Source organism: Chironomus tepperi, unplaced genomic scaffold, assembly GCF_022539635.2.
Source record: "Chironomus tepperi strain 1889 unplaced genomic scaffold, CSIRO-AGI_Ctep_v1 contig_123, whole genome shotgun sequence".
Lineage (NCBI taxonomy): Eukaryota > Metazoa > Arthropoda > Insecta > Diptera > Chironomidae > Chironomus > Chironomus tepperi.
The window spans coordinates 333,703-348,279 of NW_027226245.1; the positions used below are offsets into that span (position 1 = coordinate 333,703).

At 31.7% G+C, this 14,577-nt stretch overlaps 2 protein-coding genes across 2 annotated transcripts; both read left to right on the forward strand.

Annotated features, from left to right (window-relative positions):
- The first annotated feature begins 120 nt into the window (after window positions 1-120).
- LOC139087465 (reticulon-4-interacting protein 1 homolog, mitochondrial-like) lies at window positions 121-1,476 on the forward strand. Its single transcript, XM_070636270.1, has 2 exons — window positions 121-262; window positions 321-1,476. Exons 1-2 carry the CDS (start codon window positions 157-159, stop codon window positions 1,382-1,384), a joined length of 1,170 nt encoding a protein of 389 aa, XP_070492371.1. The 5' UTR covers window positions 121-156; the 3' UTR covers window positions 1,385-1,476.
- A 589-nt stretch (window positions 1,477-2,065) lies between these two features.
- Window positions 2,066-12,318, forward strand: Fs(2)Ket (Importin subunit beta Fs(2)Ket). Its single transcript, XM_070636217.1, has 4 exons — window positions 2,066-2,222; window positions 2,785-3,026; window positions 3,111-5,470; window positions 5,864-12,318. The coding sequence occupies exons 1-4, from the start codon at window positions 2,177-2,179 to the stop codon at window positions 5,937-5,939; spliced, it is 2,724 nt and encodes a 907-aa protein (XP_070492318.1). The 5' UTR covers window positions 2,066-2,176; the 3' UTR covers window positions 5,940-12,318.
- Window positions 12,319-14,577: the final 2,259 nt, after the last annotated feature.

A 14,577-nucleotide genomic window follows, 5' to 3' on the forward strand; every position in this document is an offset into this window, starting at 1 on the left:
AAAGATGCAGTGTAATTGAATTAATTTGCCGGTTTAAAATTAACGGACTTTTAATTTTTAAATTACTTGTGATTGTGGTAGTGAGCATCTAAATCACTTGTAATTGTGTTAGTATTGGTTTGTTTACAAGATTTATTTTGTGACAATTTTAATAAAATGAGGAAATTAGCAGGTTTTCTATTAATTAAACGTACTTTTTGCAATGCAACTAAGACGGTAGTAAAGGAATCTACATCAGAAAGATCATATCCACGAATGTCAGGTGAGTAAACTTAAAAACTCATCAATTCTATGTTAATTTACTTATTTTCACTATTCAGGATGGCAAATTCATTCATACGGTGAATTAGATGAAGTGCAGTTCTCTAAAAGTCTTAAGAAGCCTTTCATCCGATCACCAAAAGAACTACTAGTCAAAGTAGACGCAAGCAGTGTAAATCCGCTGGATGTTCAAATGATAAGTGGATATGGATCAACTGCCATTAATACAATTAGATGCAATACTGATAACATAGAATTTCCATTAACTCTCGGAAGAGACTTTGTTGGAACTGTTGTACATAAAGGACTGAATTGTAATGAATACAAAATAGGCGATAAAATTTGGGGAGTAATTCCCGTCCAAAAGCAGGGCTGTCATGCTGAATTTGTGTCTGTTGACACTTGTTATGTATCGAAGAAACCTAGTAATATAACTGATGTAGAAGCAGCTGCAATACTTTATGCTGGCTTAACAGCTTATTCTGGAATATTTTTATCAGCACAGCTAAATGGACTTTCTGGATTATTATGCAGTTCAGTTCAAGGCAATGGAGTCGGCAAAAAGGTTTTAGTTCTCGGTGGAGCTGGTGGAGTTGGACATATAGCAATTCAAATTTTACAAGCAGAAGGAGCGGAAGTGCTTACAACATGCTCACAAAATGCAGTTCCATTAATGGAAAATCTTGGAGTATCCAAAGTCATCGACTATACAACAGTTGAAAGTGATAAAATTTTAGTTGCTGAATCTCCTTACGACATTATTCTAGATTGTGCAGGCAAAGGAACTGAATATGCTAATGTACATCCATGGAAATTCAAAAATTATGTCACATTCAAGTCACCACTGTTGAAGAACTTTGACGAACAAGGAATGCTTATTGGTGGATTTAATAACTTGAAAAACTTGCTCTCACAAAATATCGGTGCTTTAAGTGGAAGTGGAGTCGTCAAATGGGGATACTTTGTACCATTAAAGAATGGAATTACATACCTAACACAGCTTGTTGAAAGGAAGCAGCTTGTTCCAATAATAGACTCGAAATTTTCATATGATGAACTTCCAAAAGCTTATGAGAAAGTGATGGATGGACATTTGAGAGGAAAGGTCGTGATAGAGCATTAAAGTATTTTTTTAGAGGCTTGCTGATTCTGTGCCTGCATGTTTCAATTGTATTAAATAGAATATCGTGAAATAAAATGTATTTGCTAAAGGAACTAGTCAAGATTTAATAAATTAGATAATCAAGCATGCTTTGGGATGCAAGACGATGATTGGTGCGATTAGTGCAGAAAGTGAAAGTTTTCAACCAATCATAGCAAGCCTATTTCATAATCCCATTGAAATGTCGTTAAAAAATTTGTTAATAATACGTAATTCTATATTAATTCGTTATTTTGGTGAATTATGGTGAATTTTGTTACTTATGATCATTTATAGCGCATTTTTCATGGACATAGTAATTAAATGAGTCTACAGGATTAAGGATTCTCAGCTGAATTTAAGCCAAATTTAGAATATTACATGTTTTTAAAATTTTATACTTCACAAGAGAAGTTTTCCATCAAAATGTCAATTTTTCTCTAACTTCCATACAAAAAGTCAATAATCTACTGATTTAGTCTGCATTAGGTCCATCAACAGTATTAATTCCATTATTTTAAGACCAATGACGTCACAACCAATAGGACAATCAGCCATTAAAACATCCAATTAACTTCCTGTCTCTTTCCAAATAAACGTGCTAAAAACCGTTACAGAAAATTTTCAAATCCACATGATATTATTAAAGCTGAACGTCAAACGGTCAAGCATAGCGTTAAAAAATTCAAACGCATTTGAAAATCAGAAGAACCTTTTAAATAGTGCGATATTGTGCATAGTTAGTTCCAAAAAATACAGAAAATCTTACTAAACATGACGATGGAACTTATAAACATATTGGAGAAAACTGTTTCATCAGGTAAGATGGTGAAAATCGATTGAAAAAATCTTCAGAAAGGAAATTTCGCAAAAAAAAATTCTCGTTTATGGCCGACATGTAAAAATTGTGTGAAAAGCCACGATTTTTCAATTTTATGTGTTTATGTATTATGCAATGCATTAATATACTTCTCATAAATCTACTTAATGTTTATAATAGTCTAAATATTGTTAAATATTTAAGAAAATTGGTTAAAAAAATTTTCTTTGTATGTGTGAGTTTTGCGCGCTTTGCAACCAAATTTTCATGAATAATTTTCGTCCTTTCTGCTCATTATTAAGCATTACCTTACTCAGTAGACTTCGATTATGATTAAAAATAGCCTTCCTTAACATATTTAGTCGTTTATCGTTCCTTAGCAACAATCAATTTTCTTCTTGTTTTTTATATAAATACTTGCACAAATACACACACACACACGAGAAAAATGTTCAGACATAGCAAAGTAATGACCATGAGAACGTTCGAATATTTTCTCCTATGATTCACAATTCATTTAATGCCTAAAAATTTTTCATCTTTTTCCGGCTAATTTACGTAGATAAAAATGAACTTGAAGGAGCACAACATTTCCTTGAGCAAGCAGCTTCCAACAATCATCCGGATTTTCTTAAGGCCCTCTCAGAAATTTTAGCGCATCCGGGAAATTCTCCGGTCTCTCGTATGGCTGCTGGATTACAATTAAAAAATCAATTGACAAGCAAAGACGAAAATGTTAAACTCAAATTTCAGGCACAATGGCTTCAATTACCGGAAGACATTAGGAATTATGTTAAGAAAAATGTAAGTTCATTGACACATCCTTTATTTGTTTGTTTATTTATATTTATATTTAACTAATAAAAACAAAATTATTTATTTACGTAGATATTGAGTGCATTGGGAACTGAGAGCATAAGACCATCATCAGCTGCTCAATGTGTAGCATATGTCGCGGTAACAGAACTTCCTCAAGGCCAATGGCCAAATCTCATACAAACTCTCGTTACAAATGTAATTAATGAGAGATCAACAGAGATGGAACGAGAAGCAACATTGGAAACAATTGGATACATTTGTCAAGACATTAACTCAGAAGTTTTGGAACCACAATCAAATGCCATTCTTACAGCAATTATTCATGGAATGCGTAAAACTGAACCAAGTAATCATGTAAGACTAGCAGCAACAAATGCCCTGCTTAACTCATTAGAATTCACCAAAGCCAATTTTGAGAAGGACTCAGAGCGAAATTTCATTATGGAAGTTGTTTGTGAAGCAACACAAAGTACGGATATTCAAATTAGTGTCGCAGCATTACAGTGTTTAGTTAAAATAATGACATTATACTATCAATTTATGGAAGCATACATGGGACAGGCATTATTCCCAATTACATTAGAAGCCATGAAGTCCGAAAACGATCAAGTTGCACTTCAAGGCATTGAATTCTGGTCAAACGTATGTGATGAGGAAATTGATTTGTCGATTGAGTCACAAGAAGCAAAGAATGCTGGTCAAACACCTGAACATGTTTCAAGGCACTACGCAAGAGGTGCACTTCAATATTTAGCACCAGTTTTAATGGAGAAATTAACTAAGCAGGAAGAACATGATGACGATGATGATTGGAATCCATCAAAATCAGCTAGTGTCTGTCTTATGTTACTTGCAACATGCTGTGAAGATGATATTGTTCCACATGTCCTTCCATTCATCACTGAAAATATCAAGAGTCAAAATTGGAGATATCGAGATGCAGCATTGATGGTATTCAGTTCCATTTTGGGTGGTCTTGAGGCACAGACAATAAAACCACTTGTTGAACAAGCTATGCCAACATTAATTCAATTGATGTATGATTCAAATGTTATTGTTCGTGACACAACAGCATGGACGATTGGTAGAATATGTGAAGTAATTCCACAAGCAGCAATTGATGCACAATTCCTCGAGCCACTTCTTCAAGCTTTATTACAGCAATTAAAAGCAGAAGCACGTGTCGCATCAAACGTTTGTTGGGCATTTACTGGATTATCACAAGCAGCTTATGACGCTGCACTTATGGACGAAGACGATCCAGAAACTTATTGTTTATCAAAATACTTTGAATATATTGTTCAGCGTTTACTTGAAACAACAGATAGACCTGATGGCGGTCAATCGAATCTTCGTGCTGCTGCTTATGAAGCATTAATGGAAATGATCAAAAACTCACCAAGTGATTGTTACAAGACAGTACAATCCACAACAATGGTCATTTTAGAGAGATTAAATCAAATTTTGAATATGGACAACATGATTGCACCAAATGATCGTCAAAGAATTCAGGATATTCAGTCATCATTATGTGCAACATTACAATCTGTACTTCGTAAAGTTAAACCTGAAGATGCACCAGCTGTATCCGATGCAATTATGAGTGCACTCTTGATGATGTTCAGCTCTAATTCCGGTAAAGCTGGTGGCGTACAGGAAGACGCTTTAATGGCTGTTTCCAACTTGTGTGATTTAATGAATGAGAATTTCATTAAATATATGGAAGCATTTAAACCATTCTTATACATGGCATTGAAAAATTTCCAAGATTATCAAGTTTGTTCCGTTGCTATTGGACTTGTTGGTGACATTGCACGTGCTTTGAAAATTGCCATTTTGCCATATTGTGATGAAATCATGAATATGCTTATGGAAAATCTTAGCAATCCAGACATTCATCGTGACGTTAAGCCACAAGTTTTAAGTGTTTTCGGTGACATTGCACTTAGTGTCGGTGTTGAATTTAAGAAATATTTAAATCCAGTTCTTCAAGTACTATCACAAGTTATGGAAATTCAATGTGACACAAAAGATTTTGAAATGCGTGACTATTTAAGCTCATTACGCGAAAGTGTTTTAGAAGCATTCACCGGAATTGTTCAAGGATTAAAAGGAACTGATGCAAAACCAAATCAGGATATTTTACTTCTTCAAAATCACGTTCCAATGATTATTAAATATATTGTAAAAGCAGCATGCGATACTGATTTGGCTGAGACAACAATGACAAGTTGTGCTGGTTTGATTGGAGATTTATGTTTAGCATTTGGCACACCATTATTACCATACATTCTTGAAGACAATATAATTATGCCGATGCTTATGGAAGGCAAGAAATCAACAACATCTCGCACAAAATCAACATGTAATTGGGCTTTAAGGGAAATTAAACAGCTTAAACAGTCGGCTCAAATGGCACCAGCCGTAAAGTAAGAAGAAGCATTTTCTATTGTTTAAAAAATTTAATTACAACTTTTTTTTTCTGTTCATTTCATTTGAATTTTTTTTATGATTATAATATAAATACTGATAAATACATGATTTCTTATTAATCGTGGTCAGTCTTACTTCATTTCTGTTTTTTGGTTTATTATTCATAGCCGTTAGACTCGGTTCAGTCATAATTCATTTCAGTTTTCCATCTGTCCTTAACGGAATCAGTTCAAAATGATTTGAAAAGTTTTAACGGATTTCAAAATTTTGAATTTTTTAACGGTTTTCAAAATTTTGAATTTTATGCTTAATTTCAAATTTTAAAAAAACCGTTTAAAATTATTTGACATTAATACTAATCAATTCTTTTAATTTTCTCATTTAAACAGTAACGTAGCACCAGCAGCATCAACAAATAACAACAACAACATTCAATTTGCAAATAATTTTCCAAATGCCGTCTAGAATAGTGTAATCTCAAGAAATGAAGAGCATGTAAAGATATGGACAGTAAGTAAGATTCGATCCGATTTCAATTCTCACATGTCATAAGGGGATCCTAATCCTTAATAATAATTATTCTTATCCTTTATATTTTTTATTTTACAATAATAATTTTCCCGTCTATTCAGAGAATGTGAAGTTAAGTAAAGTGGAATTTTTGGTGTAGATTTTTTTTCGATGCCTTAATCGATTTGAAATCCTTCAATAAACAAAAATTTAATTAACAAAAAAATTCCACTTTTCTTTTAGATAAAATAAGCAAATTTCCATTTCATTTGTTTCCAAAACTCAATTTTTAAATGCACTAAAAAATTCTATTTTTTTTCTTAAATTTCTTACTGAAATGGATTAATTGAATGTGTCTATGATAATTTAAAAGAATTACCTAATTAGATTAAGGAACAAAAAAAAAATCATACATAAAAAAATAAGAAAAAAATCACAAAAAAAAATGTTGAATGAGATAAAAAAATAATTAATTAATGTATGCGAACCAAAACTTTTATTTCCGAATATATGAAAGAATCCATGATTTTATTTCCGACTTTTGTGTCCTGCAAATTGAGGAAATATTTTTCAATTTTATTTTTGAAAAAGAAATGAAATTAATAAATAAAAAAAAATCTTATGAATGAATCTAATGATGAATTTGATGACTGAAACAAAACCTTTTTAATTATTATGTGTGTGCGACCGATCTGTGATGTGTGTGATATTGCTGCATTATGTTGTCTGTTGTTCTCCTTATAGTGTGCATCAACGTGTCATTTTTGATGAATATGAATGCCATTTTTTGTGAATATTTTTATTATTATTTTTTCCTTAGACAATTAAATGATGAATTATTTTTTATTGATGATGATGATGATGACGTTGAGTTTTGTTTTGTGAGTTATGAACTTCAAATCGAGAGAATGGAAAGTTTCATGGTTTCTGGATTGTTTCATTTTTTGTAAATTTATTCAATTTTATTGATCATATGAGTGCTGCCCTCAATTTGATTGAGCATATGGCTGCTCCTTATATTGATGTGAACTGAATATTTTGACCTGTTTCGTTCAGTTTATTGACATGTATTTGAATTTTGAGGGTTTAATACAATTGAAATTACTAGCTTTTTGCCAGTCACGAGTCTGATATGTGGTTTATCTTCAATCAGAGCTTAAAGTCGGCTGGAATTTTAGGAGTCGAGTCGACTTTTTCATACGAAATCTAAGTCAACTTCGAGCTCTGATTTCAATGTTCTAAGCAGTTCTAAGCTTCTCATCTCAAAGCCTAATACATCTTAAAATAATGAAGCTGTCAGTTGAATGAAACGTGTTTGTGACTTCCTTACAAAAGTTCAAAGCTTCTTGGCCTAAAATATTCCAAAATAATAAAGCAGGCTGCTTTAAATGTCATATTTTGGCATGAAAATATTGTGAATAATTCAACAAATGTCTGAAAAATGAGATTATCTTTAATTTTGATAAAAGCTTCTCCGATCAGCACATCGTGTTCGCTAGGGTACCGCTACGACGCCGTATTAACAATGGGACCCAAAGTTCTCCTTGCTGCAACATGTTGTGTGGATTTCCACCCAATTTTTCCAATGATTACCTTCATAACCTCAAAAAAATTCCAACAACATAACCTCAAAAACAATTCAATAATGCACGTGAAACAATCCATAAACACAAAGAAACTTCCTCCCCACCCCCATTTCTCCCAATGTTTTTCTTCCTCTCATCCATGGTGAGGAAAAATAAGAAAATTCATGAAAATTTGTTGAGCGATTGAATGAATTTCCTTTTGAAGTGTATATTGCATATTGCGATAATAATAAAATTAAAAAATAGTTTATAAAATAAATTAAACCATACACATATGTTTACGTAGTAATAACATGTGATATCATCAACTGATAAAGCCAATGAAAAACAAAAGAAAAAAAATAAATAAAAAATATTAAATTGTGAAAAATTGACAAAATAAGATAGTGAAAAAAGAAAAATGGTGATGATAATCAGATGGTGATAACATGATGATAAATTGCCTCCATTGAACTCGTAGTCATTTAAGTCTCATTACATTAATTGAAATACGTGTAATAGGATTTTGGACCTGATCATTTTTTAGGGAAAAACATAATGAAATTGTGATCAAAATTTGCTATTAACGGAACTCCTCCATAATTGAGTAATTTACGTACATTTCAGTTCCAGAATCCTAATAATTAGTCATGTAAGGCATTTTAGATAATTAATTAAATTTAGTTATTAAGAAATATTATTGATACGAAAATACAACCAACACTTGTGCAAGAACGAAAAATGCTCAAAATATTTTTCTAGAATGAAAACCGACAATTTAGCTCAGGAAAATTCCAAATAGATGAAAAAAACAAAAAAACAAATTTTTCATTCTTGCAAAATGAATGCGAAAATTATTGAATTATTTTTTATTACTTTATTCATCTTATTCGCTATTATGTTAAACTAATTAATGAGGATAATCGTTGAAAGACACAAACATTTTTTCCAATTGCAACGATCGTCTTCGTAAAAATTAAAAAAACTAGGATTTTATTGAAATAATTGAAAGCAAACTTGTAACGTATTTTTAAAATTTAAATGAAATTTTGAGGGGTGTGAAATTGATTTGGATTGGATTAGAAAACATTTGAATGGTTTTCGTATGGAATTTGTGAGGTTCTGGTGAAATTGTAGGATTTTGAGAATAATTTGTATGGTTCTAAATCAGAATTTGTATGGTTTCGAAAGAATCATGATGAATTTGTATGGTTTTGGTAGTCATGATGAATTTGATCAACTTAAATCAATTTCACGCCAAACAATCAATCAACAAAACAAAAAAGTTTGCTTTCAGTTCCTAAACAAAACCGCGATGCACTGAATAATGAAAGACCCAGGAGAATCACAACTGGATGAATTGAATGCGATACTAGATGTAAATTAGATAAAATTTTCCTTCCTTTTTCTAGTTGTTTTTTTAAAAAATGAAATTTTTCTACATTGCCCAGTTTTGATTCTCCCCGAAAAAAGACTCGAGACATAAAATAATTAAGCTTGCATCGCATAATAATCTTCGTCATAATTTTTTTTTTATTAAATTAGAATTTATAAATGTGAATCAAACGTGTTTGATGCCAAAACGAAAAATGTCTGATGCTGTGTGTTCCAATTCATTTATTTCTGATTGACTGAGAGACTGCATATTAATGTAAGGCAAAAAACAAAAACTAACTAGGTGAAAATATGAAAATGATAAAAAAAAAATTAGTGAACTAGTAAATTATTAAGTAGGTGAATTAACAAATATGGGATTGAAGTTGGTGCGCGAGCATTTTTTATTCGATGGGGCGAATTCATAAAAATTGTTGCTCAAAAGGCAATTTTAGTCAATAATTTTAATTAATGAGGGGTAATCGCGTGGGGTATTAAAGGAATTTTTGTAATTTCTAATTCGGTAAATTTGAACAGAGTTGCAAAACCGGCAAAAACCGTATAAATTCTTGATAATTTGTATGGATTTTCTTACAGAACCGGCAAAAAACCGTACAAATTCTTAATAATTTGTATGGTTTTGTAACAATTTTTGTAAGGAAAACTTACAAATTCTTAATAATTTGTATGGTTTTGTAAAAAACCATACAAATTATCAAACAATTGTACGGTTTTTGTCTGTCACAGGTGCAACTCTGAATTGAAAGTTGAAAAACATTTTCTGAATTCAAACCAACGATTGAGTCTTATGATGAATTTAAATATTAAAATACAAGTGCGATATGAACGATTGAGTCCAAAAAAGTAAATATATGTGAAATCTAATCATTGAATGCTGCGATTTAAGTAAATTTTGTTAAAATGACATAAAATAATTGGAATTAATTCACTGTGATTGGATGGAATGAAGGAGTGAAGATTTTTGAACTTAAACTTTTTATATAGGAATTTCCACTCGGAAAATTCTCATTTCCTTAAACTTTTTTTTCCTTTTTGCTAGAAATCATATCAAATGCAAAATTTTGAGCAAAAAGTCACAAAATTTCTTCATTAATATTGAGCAATAAATGAAATTTTTTCAAACACTAATCAAATCTAGTAATGATGAGGATGTTAGTGTGGCATCTTTAGGGACAAAAAGAATTGTATATGTTAATTAATTAAAATAACAAATTGTGGAACAAATGTGATAATTAATTTATTTTTCTTATTCACTTTTATCTATGCTTTATTTCTGTAGATTTTTTGTTGCTTCAATGCGTTTTCCTTTGTTTTCAATTAGTTTAATTATTCGTGGATGGGAAGTTTTGATGAGGAAGCTTAGATGATTCAATATTCTGCTAATTTCTGGTGAATTCAATGACAATTTACTTGCAACTTACCTAAAATTGTCTGTTCAACAGTGATGAGCAACACGATGTCGTCGTTAGTGTGTCGCAATATTGTCGCGTTGACGGCAACACGTCAAAGTGACTTGAACATGATCTGACGGCATTGTCACGGCTTTTTATTGATTTCTTTCAAAATTAAACCTTAAAACTCCAGAATAAACAAGGAGCATGTCCATAAGTATGCTCAATTACATTGATATGAGTATGCTAGGGTCTGTTGCTAAGTGAAAATTTACTAATGTTCTTAAGATATGCTGGAACCAACAGTTTCAAAAGGTCCGATGCCAACGCTATTTCTGGCAATTATGTCTCGCATTGTTTTCAAATGGATCAAATGTTTTTGCACTGATACCTGAAACTTTGCATTAGAGTTTTCAATCCCGGGATCAATATGTCCCTACTCCGTAAACAATTTCGACTGTCCTCGAAATAAGGTTTTAAGAGTAATAGCCTGTTGCTTCTTTAATTCAGAAGTCAATCAGACTGAGTATCGAAAATTCCTGCATATCATAACCTTACCAGACGACTGTTTGAAGTAAGAATTGTTTAAGTTGTCAGAGCTTCCCACAATAATCCACGTTTTAAAATATTTATTTTTACTTGAAATAATGATTCATTTCAATAAGTATTCCAGTAAACCTTCCACGCTGCTTGTTTCTTTTTTTTAAAATACTTACTTACTTACTTCGCTGGCCGTACAGATCAAGTATGCTTAATGGCCTTCATCTTTTTTTAAATATTGTATCTTTTTCGCAGAGATTGAAGTTGATTCCGATTTTGATATAGAGTCAAGTCGACTTGTCCATACAAAATCCGAATCGACTTCCAGCTCTGCTTATTCGAATGAGATTAATTTGTTATAGTTAAAAAGTACGTACTTTTCCTGGTTCTATAAGGAAAAGATTCGTAAGAAGACACACCAATTCACAATTTTAGAGGAACTTTTTGGTAGGACATGAAGTGAACCTTCATATCCTGCCATCCAACCCTCCCCAACTTTAATATCATATAAAAGAATCGAGTCATTTTTAAATAAAATAAAAAATTTCTTCCTTCGAATAACCAGTAGTAACTTTTAAGACGCATAATTCCTTCATTTCCTACTTAAAGATGTAAATGATGAATGATATAAATGAGCTTTTTTTGGGTATACATGAGAAAAAAATAAAATTTAGTATAAGATTTTTATGCCTGAAATAAAATAGGAATAATTAATAAAATTAATCAACTGTGTGTGCCTGCAAACAATCACAAGAACAATTCATGAATCACTGAATGAGTGATATATTATCATTGTTGTGAGTTCTGTTCCTCTAATTTCCAAAAAAAAAGAATTTGTTTTGTTCTATTTGTTCATGTACGAATGCGACAATCGTTAGTTATCACAAACCCGAGATGAATATGTTATGAAAGTTTGTGTTTCCTTTTACTGTGTACTATTTCCTGTTACTTTTGTATGCATCTAGTATGTAAGAATTTATACAATGTGATGATCAAAAAAAAAAAAAATAATTTTCAAAATGAGATTTTTGTTTCTGAGGAAAATTGATGAAAATGGAAAAATGCAGGATGGAAAGGAAGTGACGATACAAAATTGGATGACGGTGGATATCAATTAAAGGCTAAAATTGAATATGGTATCATAAAAGCTTCAATCTTGAAAGCTAAATCTTGAAGTCTATCAACCAAGCATATCATCAAAAAAAATGCCATATTGACCATTTGCAAGCACCAAGACCATTGAAAGGATAGTTAGGCGTAGAGCAATCTACATAAAATTAGAATAACACCAAAATTAATCAAGTTCTTCGAAACAATGCTTCAAATTAGATAGCTTTCAAGATACTCAATGATCGAAGTGCCGTTGATTTAAGCAAACCCTGCATTATATTCTATTCTAAGATCCTCAATTAGTCGAACTAAAGCTTCATAATTCCCGAGCGGCACAATCGAAACGCATTTTCTTCTTTAAAAACTGGTCAAAATCGACCTTTACAGTACCGTCATGGCAACTTTATGTCTTTATCGTCAATGCAGCAAGGTTGCAATCACGCTATGCTGATCGGTATTATGAAATGGACACTGAATTGCTTCTGTCGTATGCAAATCTCATCCTGATACGATTACTTCAGGAAGATCCATGCACATCTTAAAATGACAATCTACAAGGTTCAAATATTTAAATATCAATACTGAAAATAAGTTTTGAAGTCAGATTCGAAAAAACCTGCAAAAAGAGTCCAAAATATGCTTAATTCAGTGTTGCTTCACGGCACACTTTCCTGATAAGCCTCGACCGAAACCGCATGTGACATGTGTTTCCAAAAAATCGTCTCCATGCTAGGGCTCAGTTCCGTTATCGTATTTACGACACAACGTGCAGTTTCCCTGACGTTTCGTCGCATTGTTCCACTCGGGATATCTGTCGTGAATGCTGCAAATAGAATATCAGTAAGATCATTAGATTCTCCATGGCATCCATGGCATCTTATCATTACAAACCACCTGAACCATTTGAAACCATCTTCACTGTACATTACTGTATAATCCATAGAATACACAACATAAATCAGTGCTTACAAAGCTAATTATGCCCAGTGTTAACCTTTAAAACAAGACAACTTGTCAACTCCAAATCCATTCATTGCATTTTCTTCCGTCAAAACAATTTTCCACGTGCGTGTGTGTTTTTTGTGAAAAATAAAAAAAGGTGTGAAATACAGACATGTAGACATAACCATTTTACTTGTGTGAATGAATGACGAGACTGAAATAAATCAAAGAGAATGTGATAATTTAAAAACAATATTATTGAAAAAAGAAGTAATAAACTTCGTGAATGTTTCCTTCTTCAACTTCATTTTCGTCCTAAAATCCATCACACAAACACATGTGTGACCGGATTTCATTTAGTGCCGTAAAAATGATAAAAATGTGCGTGAAAGACGTCAAAAATAATGAATAAAAAAAAATAAGAAAAGAGTAAAAAAAAATAGAATAAAAAATTTTTGTGGAAGTGGAAATAAAAGGTCCCGTGGAGTGTTTAAAACTCAAAACTTTTGTGAATGAACGATAAGCTATAAACTATGTAAAATTCATGAATGATATGAAATAAAAAAAAAATAGGAGATTGACTGCCAAGAAAGAAAAGAAAACGGAACTGAGTTTTATTTATTTTAAAAATTTTTTTTTTTAGTCAATTTATTTCATCAAATATAGATAGTTATACAGCTTAATTAAGAACTAAACCGAAAAGAAACTTGTTGATAATTTTTTAATTATTAATTATTATTTAATCATCTTTGATTATTTCAGGAAATGGATGTCTCTTGGATACAAACAATTATTAAATTTGACAAAATAATAATACATCTTGAGTCAGTTCTGTTTGGATTATTTGATGATGGATATGCTTAATACTTTGTGTATTACTTCTTTATTTTTGCTTGTCTAACAGATCAATTGTGATCTTTGACCTCCTTTAGATGACGCCTGACGCTGACTACTACTTTTTCAATTTCTAATACAAAGTTCAACACTGTCCTATGAACAGCCTATTTGTGTATTAATTTAGAAATTTAGGTCGAGTATCGAAACATTTCTTGTTCATCGTATTAAAGGCAATATATCAAAATTGTGTGAAGGTGTCCTGACAGCTTAGTGGCTTAAGCTGGTTCAAAACCATTTGGATGACAAAACGGGAAAACTAGATTTTATTCTTGATTATGCTGTTTTCGATACCTTAAATTGACGTCTCTATGATAGCTTCTTGTTACCCATATATTAAAGCTCTAAATCGATATGGCTTTAGTCGACTCGACTCGACTTCAAGCTATGCGTCATATTATTCAAAACGTATACTCAATAGGTTACGGAATTAGAACCGTATTCCAACATTGAATTCATATATCAAGATACCAACTGGATAAATCCATTAAACGCGGCAATGGGCCTCCGTATGCCCCAGCCAAGGAAGTAAGCAATTAATTGGATAAATTGCTTAAATATTCAAGTCTAATCGACTCTTGCCTAACGTCCGCTATCCATCATGCATATGCAACCTGTTTGTTTGCTACGTTAAGACGTATCTATTCAGGATCTACATTCTAGATAGAAACTTAAAGTCAGTGTTCCATTCAATGCTAACTCTTCTTTACGTTTCTTGTTTAACTTGACAATTTGCTTAAGATGAGTAGGAACTGC

Bases quoted from the DNA above. Each gene is read 5' to 3' on its own strand.
- LOC139087465 (XM_070636270.1), top strand. From the start codon at position 157: ATGAGGAAATTAGCAGGTTTTCTATTAATTAAACGTACTTTTTGCAAT. The intron at 263-320 runs GTGAGTAAACTT...TTCACTATTCAG, and splicing joins ATCATATCCACGAATGTCAG to GATGGCAAATTCATTCATAC.